Raw genomic sequence first — 14032 nt, 5'->3', positions numbered from 1 at the left:
TAATAATAATAATAATAATAATAATAATAATAATAATAATAACAGCAGCTAATAACGAAAATGCGTAAACACTGAATTATAGTCAAGGTCATTACTCGAATCAATTTGGTTTAGTGTCAAGTTGTTCTGGAAAGGAAAAGATGTATTCACAACACTGAAAAGCTTTTCGTGATAAATGAAATGTTTTATAAGGGTTTAAAAGGCATTGCGTAGGCTTCAGTAGCGAGAAAGAGAGATAGTATATTTATTGTGGCGTTAACTAAACGTGATAATATACTGACAAAATTTATATCACCAAAAATACGGAGGACCTAGGAGTTAACTTGTATAGAAGTTTGATATGAACGAGCATTAAATTGTAGGCAACATGAATTAATAGTGGACGTACCTGAGGCTACATGAATTAATAGTGAATGTATCTGAGGCTAGGTGAATTAATAGTGAATGTATCTGAGGCTAGGTGAATTAATAGTGAATGTATCTGAGGCTACATGAATTAATAGTGAATGTATCTGAGGCTAGGTGAATTAATAGTGAATGTATCTGAGGCTAGGTGAATTAATAGTGAACGTACCTGAGGCTAAATTAATTAATAGTGAATGTATCTGAGGCTACAAGAATTAATAGTGAATGTATCTGAGGCTACATGAATTAATAGTGAATGTATCCGAGGCTACATGAATTAATAGTGAATGTATCTGAGGCTACATGAATTAATAGTGAATGTATCTGAGGCAACGTGAATTAACAGTGAACGTACCTAGGAAATATTCGCCTTAAAAATATAATAAAATGAAGAAAATTATACGGAATTGCAATCGAGATAAACAGCTAACTACCAAAGAGAGAGAGAGAGAGAGAGAGAGAGAGAGAGAGAGAGAGAGAGAGAGAGAGAGAGAGAGAGAGAGAGAGAGAGAGAGAGAGAGAGAGAGATTACTTACTTTTCAATTCCGGATCTTCTCTCAGTTTCTTTTTTCCACCCATTTTAATCTAGAAGAAATTCCTGCGGTGAATTTTACGCAATTAGGCAACACAGTTAATGCACAAACAGCTGATGTTAACTACTTTTCTCGCAAATAACTTTCAACGCAAAATCGGAAAAAAAGTATGAACCTTCCTAAATCGGAAACAGTCACAAGAATGACGTTCAATCACGCTCAGGAAATGTCACTTTCTTCAGCTTAATCGGATATAGCGCTACTGACGTCACAAAAAAACCTTCCTTTGTACCTATATCACGTTTTCATTGAGCTAAAACTTTGGGGGAAACCATGAGCCAATTGTCCTGAAATTTCAGTCTACTTAGAGTACTTGTTATAAAATTATTTGTATTTTATATGGAAAAAATAACACTTGCAAGCACAGGGAGTCTCTCAAATTCATATTTTTTACAATCATTAATGGTTACACAATCTTATGAAACCAAATATTTCCAGAATATATATAGTGATAGTTTTTTTTTTTTTTGGAATAGGTACAAATCTATTCTTTCTAACAAAGCAACTAAAGATACATTATATTATTCACAAAATTGATGTAATTCTAGGAACCAGGGCACCACCATAATCATTTCGAGCTACACAATAGGAAATCCACACTGGTTTACGAACTAACACTATAAGGGAAGGTTTAAGGAATAACGCTCGTACTGCATAACACTATTAAATAAGGCAATAACACACTTTAAAACGCGATAGACCACCTTAACAATGGCCCGTATCCACAGAACGTAAATATAAGTCTTAGATATGCTTTCTTAATAGTACTGTACACTGTGCTGAAGCTCCCTATAGATGTGGGTGGATAGAATTCACTGACATTGGCATTACGAGGTTCCCAAGAAGACTGCTTTGTCCCAAACAGAACTCCCAAATCTCTCCCACTCCGGAGTCCCCGCTCCCAGTCCCAGACCATTCATAATACCTCCCGTGGTAGGGTTGCCAGAGAGGTTTTTACATAATCGTCATACTAAAAGGCTACAAAAAGTGTCGTACAATTCTAAATATGTTACTGTGTCTTAACAGTCTTATCTACAATTCGTTCCAAATAAACTTTAAGCCTCCTGTCCAAAATTGTATTTAAAAAGGGCCTACATGATAATCTAACATAATACAATACCTCTTGTTTTGTTCAAGATTTTAGTTTATATAGATATTTTTTTTATGTTACTCTTCTTATAAATTTAATTTTTCCTTGTTTCCTTTCCTCACTGGGCTATTTTCCCAGTTGGCGCCCTCTGGCTTATAATATCCTGCTTTTCCAACTAAGATTGTGGCTTAGCAAGTATTAATAATAATAATAATAATAATAATAATAATAATAATAATAATAATAATAAATTATGTGTTGAAAAACTGTAAAAAGTTGAAAAGTCAATAGATCATAATACAACATTGCAAAAAAGAGAGAAAAAAAAATTTATTTCCTTCAAATGATATAATACTTTAGAATATTATATATAGCTCCCTTAAATCTTTGTATAACATATTTCGCAATATATATGAAAAATGCTTTTCAATTAAGATAAGATGTAAAAGTTTTCACTATACACAAAACTGGAAAAAATAATGTTTACCTTCTCATCATGAAATAATTAAGCCTATGGCCATAATTATAAATAATTCAGAACCGATTTCTAAATACTTTCTTATTATTTGTTGTACTATAACCCTACATTTAGAAAATTTATATAGAATTTCCAGATCTCTAACGCTAACAGTTGATGGTGATTAGTTATCACTAAATAATGTAAAACTAGATAGAAAATTTCAAGGTTAAAAAGTTGTCGTACATGTATGATAATTCTCGTACATTGGCAACGTTTGCACAGTGGATTTAATTCAGTGACTTAAGTTGCCAGATCATATTATTGTTTCTTTTCCAGATCACTGGACTATTCCTGTTAGTCTATCTAGATTATTATGTAGATACCTTCAGTAGTTTTAAATAAATTTACTTAATCAAGAAAGATCTTGGCATTCAATTAAATCAATGATTCGAACATTTAGAAAACTAGAGGCTTAAATGAGTGCCCAGGTATTAATGCCAGGTACCTCCAGACACATGGAAGTGGAGGGCAAACTTCTAAGAAATCTTGCCATAAGAAACAAACGATTGGATTCACATAACGAAAAATGTTAAATCCTTTAGCTTACGACGTGAATTTCCTCAACATGCATGTTAGCAATCAATCATTCACACGCCCGCAAATATTGCCAGTCGCAAGTCATGGGTATTTAGAATAATTTTATAAGGGGAAGAAAGAAAAGATCTTAAATGATAATAATTGTCGTACATTGGCAACGTTGGCACTTCGCAGTTACATGTTTCGAACAACAACAACAACAACAAAAAAGTTTGTTTTCATCCGTTTTTGTTGATATTTTTTTAGCCAAAGGTTATGACTATAACAACACCTTTATTTTTATAAAACAAAGCAATTTCCTATTAATTATTATCAATCACAATTTGGTAAGCAGGGTAAGGAAAATAATTCCCAAATATGGGAACCACCACACATTGACGCCACTAGGGCAATTTCCTTCAATGAATATTTTATATATATATATATATATATATATATATATATATATATATATATATATATATATATATATATATATATATATATATATATATATATATATATATATATACAAGAAATGCAGCCCATTGCTGGACAAAAGCCTCAGACATGTCCTTATTTATGTCGGGGGTTTGGCCAGTTTTAAACACGACGCTGGACAACTGAGGATTGGCGATGGTGGGAGATTTCAGTCTGATCGCTCACAACAAACCAATCTAGTATGAGTAGATCTGGCTAGTGCTGCTTTGCTGGTCATTAACACAAACTTTTCCACCAAGTAAAGGTATCCTTACTCAGAAAGGGACAAGCAATATATATATATATATATATATATATATATATATATATATATATATATATATATATATATATATATATATATATACAGTATATATATACATACATACATACATACATACATACATATATATATATATATATATATATATATATATATATATATATATATATATATATATATATATATATATATATATATATATATATATACCCTAACACAACTGTGCAATTTCGACTAACAACTCCCTAGAGTGAACGCTTCTAAGCAAATTCGTATTTATCATTATCATAATTATCACTTGCTAAGCGACAACCCTAGTTGGAAAAGCATGAAGCTATAAGCCCAGAAGCCCCCAACAGGGAAAATAGCCCAGCGAGGAAAGGAAACAAAGAAAAATAAAATATTCTAAGAACAGTAACAACATTAAAATAAATATTTCCTATATAAACTATTTATTCCCCGTCGTTGTGTGGTTCTGTGATTGGCTGATGGAGTCAATTCGTTTGTCGATTTCAATTAGGCTGTTGATGAGATTTCCTTAAGTATAATTTTATCTGCAGCCATTTGATTTCTTCTGGATGGGGTGTGGACTAAAGTAGGCATTAAACGTAGGGATACTTATATAAATATTATATATACTCTCTCTCTCTCTCTCTCTCTCTCTCTCTCTCTCTCTCTCTCTCTCTCTCTCTCTCTCTCTCTCTCTATATATATATATATATATATATAAACATAAACATATATATATATATATATATATATATATATATATATATATATATATACACACATATACTGTAATATATATATATATATATATATATATATATATATATATATATATATATATATATATATATATCTGTAATATAAATATATATATATATATATATATATATATATATATATATATATATATATATATATATATATTACAGTATATATATATATATATATATATATATATATATATATATATATATATATATATATGTATATATATATTATAGAATGTACACATATACCTACTTATATATTACATATATATCTAATAAATATATGTATTAAGTGTGCACTGGCTTAAATATATATATATATATATATATATATATATATATATATATATATATATATATATATATATATATATACAGTATATGCACATAGGCCTACATTGTATACCGTATGTATGTAGATACACAAATAATAAATAGTGGATAAACTCCCTAAGCAATAAATCTTCCACATTATCAGCATCTTCACACATCACCACTGAAGCATCATCAGCAGGACATCAAACTCCCCAACATTCACTGCATACAATCCTAGGATCCTTCCAACTTCATTTATCAGTTCCTATGAATAGCAGGGACAAGGGACAGTGACATTGCCTTATGGAGTAGGACAATGCCCTAGAGATTGACCATATATGCATATAAGCGCCGAAGTCTCCTCTCCACCCAAGCTAGGACCAAACAGGGCCAGGCAATGGCTGCTGATGACTCAGAAGGTGGACCTATAGGCTCCCCCAAACCCCCTATCCTTAGCTCACAAGGATGGTGAGGTTGCAGCGACCAAAGGAACTAACGAGTTTGAGTGGGACTCGAACCCCAGTCTGGCGTTCACCAGTCGGGGACATTACTACATACTGATATGTAAATGCTATACCCATATAATTCTTAAAAGGCCACATTGTAACCTTTACCAATTGCTTTGCGACCTTTCCCGCATCATAGTGCAACATTTCCCTTGTAATCCAGATAAGGGTTGTAGTGGCCTGGTGGTAGCGTCCTTGCCTCGTGATTGCCAGACTGGGGTTCGAGTCCCGCTTAAACTCGTTACCTCCTTTGGTTGCCACAACGTCACCATCCTTGTGAGCTAAGGATGGGTGGTTTGTGGGAACCTATAGGTCTATTTGCTTAGTCATCAGCAGCCATTGCCTGGCCATCCTTGGTCCTAGCTTGGGTGGAGAGGGGGCTTGGGTGCTGATCATATGTATATAAGGTCAGTCTCTAGGGCATTGCCCTGCTTGATAGGGCAATGTCACTGTCCCTTGCCTCTGCCATTCATGAGCGGCCTTTATACCCATTCCTCTGGGGCCTTTCTCCCAGCCAAAAATTACTCATAAATCGATATCATGTCACTCAACGATTCTTTTCTCTCAATGGGTTAACTACTGCACTGTAAATGTTCAGTGGCTACTTTCCTCTTGGTAAGGGTAGAAAAGACACTTTAGCTATGGTAAGCAGTTCTTCTAAAAGAAGGTCACTCCATAATCAAATCATTGTTCTCTAGTCTTGGGTAGTGCTATAGCCTCTGTACCATGGTCTTCCACTGTCGTGGGGTAGAGTTCTCTTGCTTGAGGGTACACTAGGGGACTCTTTTCTATCCTATTCCTCTTGTTATTTTGAATTTTTAATAGTTTATATATGATACATTCATTTAAGGTTGTTAATCTTAAACATCTTATTTCATTGTTTTCTTACCTCACTCCTTACTTCCTTACTTCATTACTTCCTTTCCTCACTGGGCTTTTTTCCCTGTTGAAGCTCTTGAGCTTATAGTATCCTGCTTTTCCAACTAGGGTTGTAGCTTAGCAAGTAAAAATAATAATAATAATAATAATAATAATAATAATAATAATAAGTCATTTACACGAGCATTCTCTGCCTTACACTAACCCTCTTTCAAGACTTTCATCTTCCACATTCAAAACAGCTTGAAACTACTTACTCCATCGACCCTGTAATTCATTCAAATTCGACATGGCTGTTCATTTGTACATATTATTCTGAGATACTGTACATATGTTAAATGACCTTTCCCTTTGCATTGCGTTTTTATAAAATAACTTATGATTTTCTATAAAGTTTCTACATTTACATTTTCACCTTTACATTACGTGATTATAAAATAACTTATAATTCTCTTTTAAGTTTCTACTTCAATTTCTTTCCTTAATTTTGTTTAAAATAAATCATGAGTGTGTGTGTAATGAGTTTGTGCAAGTACACACACATACACACACACACACACACACACACATATATATATATATATATATATATATATATATATATATATATATATATATATATACAAATATATATATATTTATATATATATATATATATATATATATATATATATATATATATATATTATATACATAATAATATATATTATATATACATATATATGTATATATATAATATACATACATATATAATTACTCCTACTACAAATATCAATAATAAAAACAATGTACTTACCATGCTCTTTGACGTCTTCCCCTGACATGTTTGTGAATGGACAACCTCTCCCAGTGATAGTAAATCTACTACGAGAGAACTCCAACACAATTTACCATTTCCTTCGCTCAGAAACTAGTTCACAGTTCCACAACTTTCAGTCCACTAAAGATTTCTTTCTTGTCTTTGAATTGGATACTGTTCAATGGACAATCAAATGTACGCACTGCGTGAATGGGAATTTCAAAAAGTTGATTTATTTAATAGATTTCACTTATCCTACAATTTCTTCATAGGAAATGTATTTTCATTATTTTTTTGGCAAATATTTTAAGGTTGTGTTTAAATGTGACTGATAAATAGTATTTAGTGTTAGGCGGATAATAATAATAACAACAACAATAATAAACAATAATAATGATAATAATAATAATCTCCACTATATAATAAAGACAAAGTAAAGTGTCTGATTATATATATATATATATATATATATATATATATATATATATATATATATATATATATATAGTGTCTGATTATATACATTATATATAATATATATATATATATATAAAGTGTCTGATTATACACATTATATATATATAATATATATATATATACATATATATATATATATATATATATATATATATATATATATAAAGTGTCTGATTATATATATAATATATATATATATATATATAAAGTGTCTGATATATATATATATATATATATATATATATATATATATATATATATATATATATATATATATATATATATATATATATATATATATATATATATATATATATATATATATGCATATATATATATATATATATATATATATATGCATATATATATATATATATATATATATATATATATATATATATATACATTTCCTGTCATGCTCAGAAGAGAGTAGTTATACCCTGGTGATGAGAGGGGGTACCCAGAGAGGGACACTCGGAAACCACACTCACCCACAAATTGCTGAATCAGCGGATTGTAGTTAGGAAAGGGGGAAGGGGGGGAGGGGAGGGTTGAATCCGTGTGATTTCAAGTCTATCCATATATTTATAGAAGTTATTTTTGACGAGTCGGGAGAAATAATAATAATAATAATAATAATAATAATAATGATAATAATAATAATAATAATAATAATAATAATGATAATAATATTAATCTAATAATAATAACAACAGTAAATATTATAATAATAATAATAATAATAATAATAATAATAATAAATTATTATTAATAATAATAATACAATAATAATAATAAAACAATAACAACAACAACAATAATAATAATAACAATAATAATAATAACAACAATAATAATAATAATAATAATAATAATAATAATAATAATAACAATAACAATAATGACAACACTGGGTACTAAACAAAATCAAAAGACTAAAGGACATACAGGGGCGACAACATAACCTCCACCCTACTTCGTTGGCGGAGGTAATAAACCAAGAGATAGAACGCTCCCCGTATAGATGGGGTCTCCCACCCCACTCGTATTTTCTCACGGCTTAATTAACCACATGTCATTAAAGCTAGTTTACCTACCAGGAGATTTAGCCTCGAAACAAGAACCTGGCTGGTAGCTGGTCTCACCAGAAGGACTGGTTTTGAACAAAAGTCATAAGCGAGAAAATGGAAGAGAATCTTTTGGTTAGTCTGATGTCATTCAACGGATGCATTAGCTCCGGGATTAGACTCTTTGGAATGTTTAGTTCATGTAGGCTTTGCTTGTGATATGCGCGCGCGCACACACACACATATATATATATATATATATATATATATATATATATATATATATATATATATATATATATATATGTATATATATATACACACACACACACACACACACATATATATATATATATATATATATATGTATATATATATACACACATATATATATATATATATATATATATATATATATATATATATATATATATATATATATATATAAATGTATATATACTTATATATATATACATATATATATATGTATATATATATATGTTTATTTATATATATATATATATATATATATATATATATATATATATATATATATATACAGTATATACATACATATAGATATAGGCTTATACCTGGGAAAGTGATTCGTATGTTACTTGAAATTCGCTTGCCCCCCCCCCCCCCGCCCTTCAAAGATTATTATCCATATGGGCGTTGCTAAACAGTTAACATGATTTTTTTTTATTGATAATCAACTAATCTAGTACATGTCATTTTTTTCGATTGAAAAAAAAATTACTTATCAATATTATCACTTTTCAGTAATGCATTCTAATACTATAATGCTTGATGTGATAAGGGGGTATTATCTATTTATTGTGATATAATCCTATAATATAAGGGAATTCCTACTGATAATACAGTGGATATTTTGATACCAAGAACTGGGACTAAAATGACAGTATCGCCGTGTTCGTAATACTAGGTATGCAATTAAATCTAACTTATGAAGTTCTACCGATTCAACTACCCGATTAGGATAATCATTCTACAAATTGGTCACAGCTGGAATAAAACTTCTAGAATAATGTGTAGTATTCAGCCTCATGTTGGAGAAGGCCTGGCTATTTAAACGGGGTTTATACGGTCGAACGGTTCGTCGAACTCGGTTGTCGAACCTGCTCGTCAAACGGTTCGAAGCGGTGGAGTTAGTCACAAATGCATAAGATTTATGGACGATGTCAGGCTAGATCTGACTTTCTTCGAACAGTTCGACAACCACGCTCGAACATCACTTCAAACAATTGTCTGTAGAACAGAGTTCGGTGGACTATTCGATCGTGTAAACTCCGCTTATATAGTCATGCCATCTCCATCATGAGGCACAATACTACATAGTATTCTAGAAGTTTTATTCCAGCTGTTACCAAGTTGTGGAATGATCTATCTGGTGTTCAGCTGCTGATTCTCATCTTCTATTAAATTTCTTATTCCTGATATAGATATTAATCTTTGGCACCGTCGTTCAATTAGTTCATTATGCATATTACATAAGATTTTCCATAACTCTAACCATCCTTTACATTCAGATCTCCCTGGACAATTCTATCCTGTTCGTAATACTAGGCAGGCAGTTAATTCTAATAGCCAGGCCTTCTCCATTATGAGGCGCAATACTACACAGTATTCTAGAAGTTTTATTCCAGCTATGACCAAGTTGTGGAATGATCTTCCTAATCGGGTAGTTGAATCGGTGGAACTTCAAAGGTTCAAAATTGCAGCAAATCTTATGGTAAACAAGATAACAAGTCTCTTTTTATTGTTTATATATGAAAGATCTATTCTAATGTTGTTACTGCTCTTAGAATACTTTACTTTAATTGTTGATTACTTCTCATAAAGGTTATTTATTTCCTTACGTCGTTTCCTCACTGGGCTTTTTTCCCTTGTTGGAGCCCTTGTGCTTATAGCAGCCTGCTTTTCCAACTAGGTTTGTAGCTTAGCTAGTAATAATAATAATATATGCGGGTGTGTATTCACATACACACAGACAACATATATACTGGTATCTAAATACATATACATATATATATATATATATATATATATATATATATATATATATATATATATATACACACCAGTATATATATATATATATATACATATATATATATATATATATATATATATATATATATATATATATATATATATATATATATATATATATATACACCAGTATATATACATACATATATATATATATATATATATATATATATTCATATGTACACCAGTATATATATATATATATACCAGTATATATATATATATATTCATATATATATATATATATATATATATATATATATATATATATTCATATATATATATATATATATATATATATATATATATATATATATATATATATAAACTAAAGATAAGTTGTATTAACGGAACGTGTGCAACACAGCAGATCCCCCTTTCCTCAATACAAAAAAAAAAAAAAAAAAAAAAAAAAAAAAAAAAAAAAAAAAAAAAAATATGACGCCCTGATCTACTAGAATGATATTCAGAGTTCCTGTTATAGACAGATGACAAACTCCTATCGTTCAACGGCCCTGTCACACGCAGATGGCATGTTGTTACAGTTACAGGAAATGAGGCATTTCAGTAAGATAATGTATCTCTCTTCAAGCAACACTCTGCTAGTCCCAAAATGGAGCTCTTGTGCTTGATGGTACACTCATTCTATTCTCTCCGTTTCTCTATTTCCTTTCCTCACTGGGCTATTTTCCCTGTTGGAGCCCTTGGGCTTATAGCATCCTACTTTTCTAACTAAGGTCGTAGCTTAGCTAGTAGTAGTAATAATAATAATTTCCTTTCCTCACTGGGCTATTTTCCCTGTTGGAGCCCTTGAGCTTAAAGCATCCTACTTTTCTAACTAAGGTCGTAGCTTAGCTAGTAGTAGTAATGAAAATAATTTCCTTTCCTCACTGGGCTATTTTCCCTGTTGGAGCCCTCGAGCTTATAGTACTCTACTTTTCCTATCATGGTTGTAGCTTGGCTAGTAATAATAATAATAATAATAATAATAATAATAATAATAATAATAATAATAATTTCCTTTCCTCACTGGGGTATTAAATTTCCTTTCCTCACTGGGGTATTAAATTTCCTTTCCTCACTGGGGTATTTTCCCTTCTGGAACCCTAATAGGGCATAGCCTATAGCATTTTGCTTGTTCAACTAAGGTTGTAGCTTAGCTAACAACAACAACAATAATAATAATAATAATAATACTAGGGAGGAAAGTGTCTAACTTGGTGCAGTATCTTTTCTGCTGACCTTATGGGCGAAGTTTGAAAAGACCAAAAGTACAGAGGCTAAAATCAACGATCAATCTAGATTGCCACTCAGTAGAGCACAGACCTCCGCTGCAGCAGCTTATTTCACGATCTTTCGCTCGACCTTGACCTTGGCCTTTAACCTTAACATGTATTAATTGGCGTTGATTTTCACACACCCAAATATGAACCAAGTTTGAAGTCTCTGTGACAACGATGTCCAAACTTATGGCTGGTTACGTGAATTGGACATTTTGCTTGACCTTTGACCTTGACCTTCCAAGATTTAATTAGGCCCAGCTTATTACATAACAGTTAATCCCTGCAAGTTTCATAACTCTACGATTAAAATTGTAGCCATGGAAGTGATCACAAAACATCAAACAAACACACAAACCTGGGGAATACATAACCTCCTTCTAACTTCGTTGTAGGAGGTAATAACTCTTTCCAATGCCATTCACGCATCTGTGATCACACAAGGACCAAGCAACAGGTGTGCTGATATACCAAGATCTGGATTAAAATATATATAATCTGGGATGCAATATTACAAAATACGAACAACCCAGCCTACAGAACACACTCAAAAGCTTCTAAAAGTGATTTCTTGCCGATTTGCAAAGGTCAGACTATTCGGTGTGTGTGTAGGCAAACGGAAAATGAGCCGTAACCAAAGGGAAGGATCCAATGAAGTACTGTCTGACCAGTCAAAGAACCCAATAACTCTCTAGCAGTAGTATCTCAACGGGTGGCTGGTGCCCTGGCCAACCTACTGCCTACAATGATTTGATTTTGAAGTGTCTCTTCTCCTCCTAGAAGAGTTGCTTACCATGGCTTAAAGAGGCTCTTCTACCCTTACCAAGGGGAAAGTAGCCACTAAACAATTACAGTGCAGTAGTTAACCCCTTGGGAGAAGAATTGTTTGGTAATCTCATTGTTGTCAGGTGTATGAGGACAAAGGAGAATGTGGAAAGAATAGGACAGTCTATTCGGTGTATGTGTAGGCAAAGGGAAAATGACCCGTAACCAGAGAGAGGGATCCAATGTAGTACTGTCTAGCCAGTCAAAGAAGCCAATAACTCTCTAGCGGTGGTACCTCAACGGGTGGCTGGTGCCCTGACCAACCTACTACCTACAATGGTTTGATTTTGGAGTGTCCTTCTCCTAGAAGAGCTGCTTAACATAGCTAAAAGTCTCTCTTCTAACCTTAATAAGAGGAAAGTAGCCACTGAACAATTACAGTGCAGTATTAGGAATTTTTATACTAAATTCCCCACCCCAAGTTACTCCAAGATGTCAGTAGTTGAAGGGGAGGCACCAGAAAGTAACACGTTCTGATTTGGCCTCTAATCAATACCCCAGAACGTCTCCACTAATAAGATATTCTGACAGACCTACTGATTTAAAATTCAATTATATATACATGATGTTAACTATAGCATCTGAAAATACAAATTCTTTATTATTATTATTATTATCATTCCTAGCTAAGCTACGACCCTAGTTGGAAAATAGGACGTTATAACCCCAAGGGCTTCAACAGGGAAAAAGAGCCCCGCAAGGAAAGGAAAAAAGGAAATACAATATTATTATTATCATTATTATTATTACTAGCTACAACCCTAGTTGGAAAAGCAGGAAGCTATAACCCTAAGATTCCAACAGGGAGAAATAGCCCGGAGAGGAAAGGAAATAAGGAAATAGAAAATTATCATTACTAATATTATCAGTTGAATAAAAAACAGGATGCTATAATCCTAAGGGCTTCAACATGGTAAAACAGCCCAGTGAGGAAAGGAAATAAGGAAATAAATTATTATTATTTTCATTATTATTATTTAACTAAGCTACAACCCTAGTTGGAAATACAAGATACTATAAGGCCAAGGGCTCAAACAATAAAAATAATCATATGAGGAAAGGAAACAAGGAAATAAATAAATTACGTGAGAATTAATGAACAATTAAAATATTTTAAGAACAGTAACATCAAAATAGAACTTTCATAA

At 31.6% G+C, this 14032-nt stretch overlaps 1 protein-coding gene across 11 annotated transcripts in view; it reads right to left on the bottom strand.

The window, feature by feature from the left end:
- The window catches only part of Ctl2 (Choline transporter-like 2), a 127953-nt gene that overhangs the window by 52559 nt on the left and 61362 nt on the right, over positions 1 to 14032 (bottom strand). For 3 of the 11 annotated variants that reach the window (XM_068382891.1, XM_068382892.1, XM_068382893.1), the window contains exon 2: positions 7160 to 7364. The exons of 2 other annotated variants lie outside the window; for them this stretch is intronic. In XM_068382891.1, the coding sequence (XP_068238992.1) occupies positions 7160 to 7187 (28 nt within the window). In that variant the 5' untranslated portion in view covers positions 7188 to 7364. Of the gene's footprint in view, positions 1 to 941; positions 1286 to 1771; positions 1790 to 1818; positions 1896 to 7159; positions 7465 to 14032 lie in introns of those variants that run through there. 6 more of the 11 variants (XM_068382889.1, XM_068382883.1, XM_068382884.1 and 3 more) reach the window with 6 other exon arrangements.

Source organism: Palaemon carinicauda, chromosome 11 (assembly GCF_036898095.1).
Source record: "Palaemon carinicauda isolate YSFRI2023 chromosome 11, ASM3689809v2, whole genome shotgun sequence".
Taxonomy (NCBI): Eukaryota; Metazoa; Arthropoda; class Malacostraca; order Decapoda; family Palaemonidae; genus Palaemon; species Palaemon carinicauda.
This window is presented reverse-complemented; position numbering and strand designations above follow the sequence as displayed.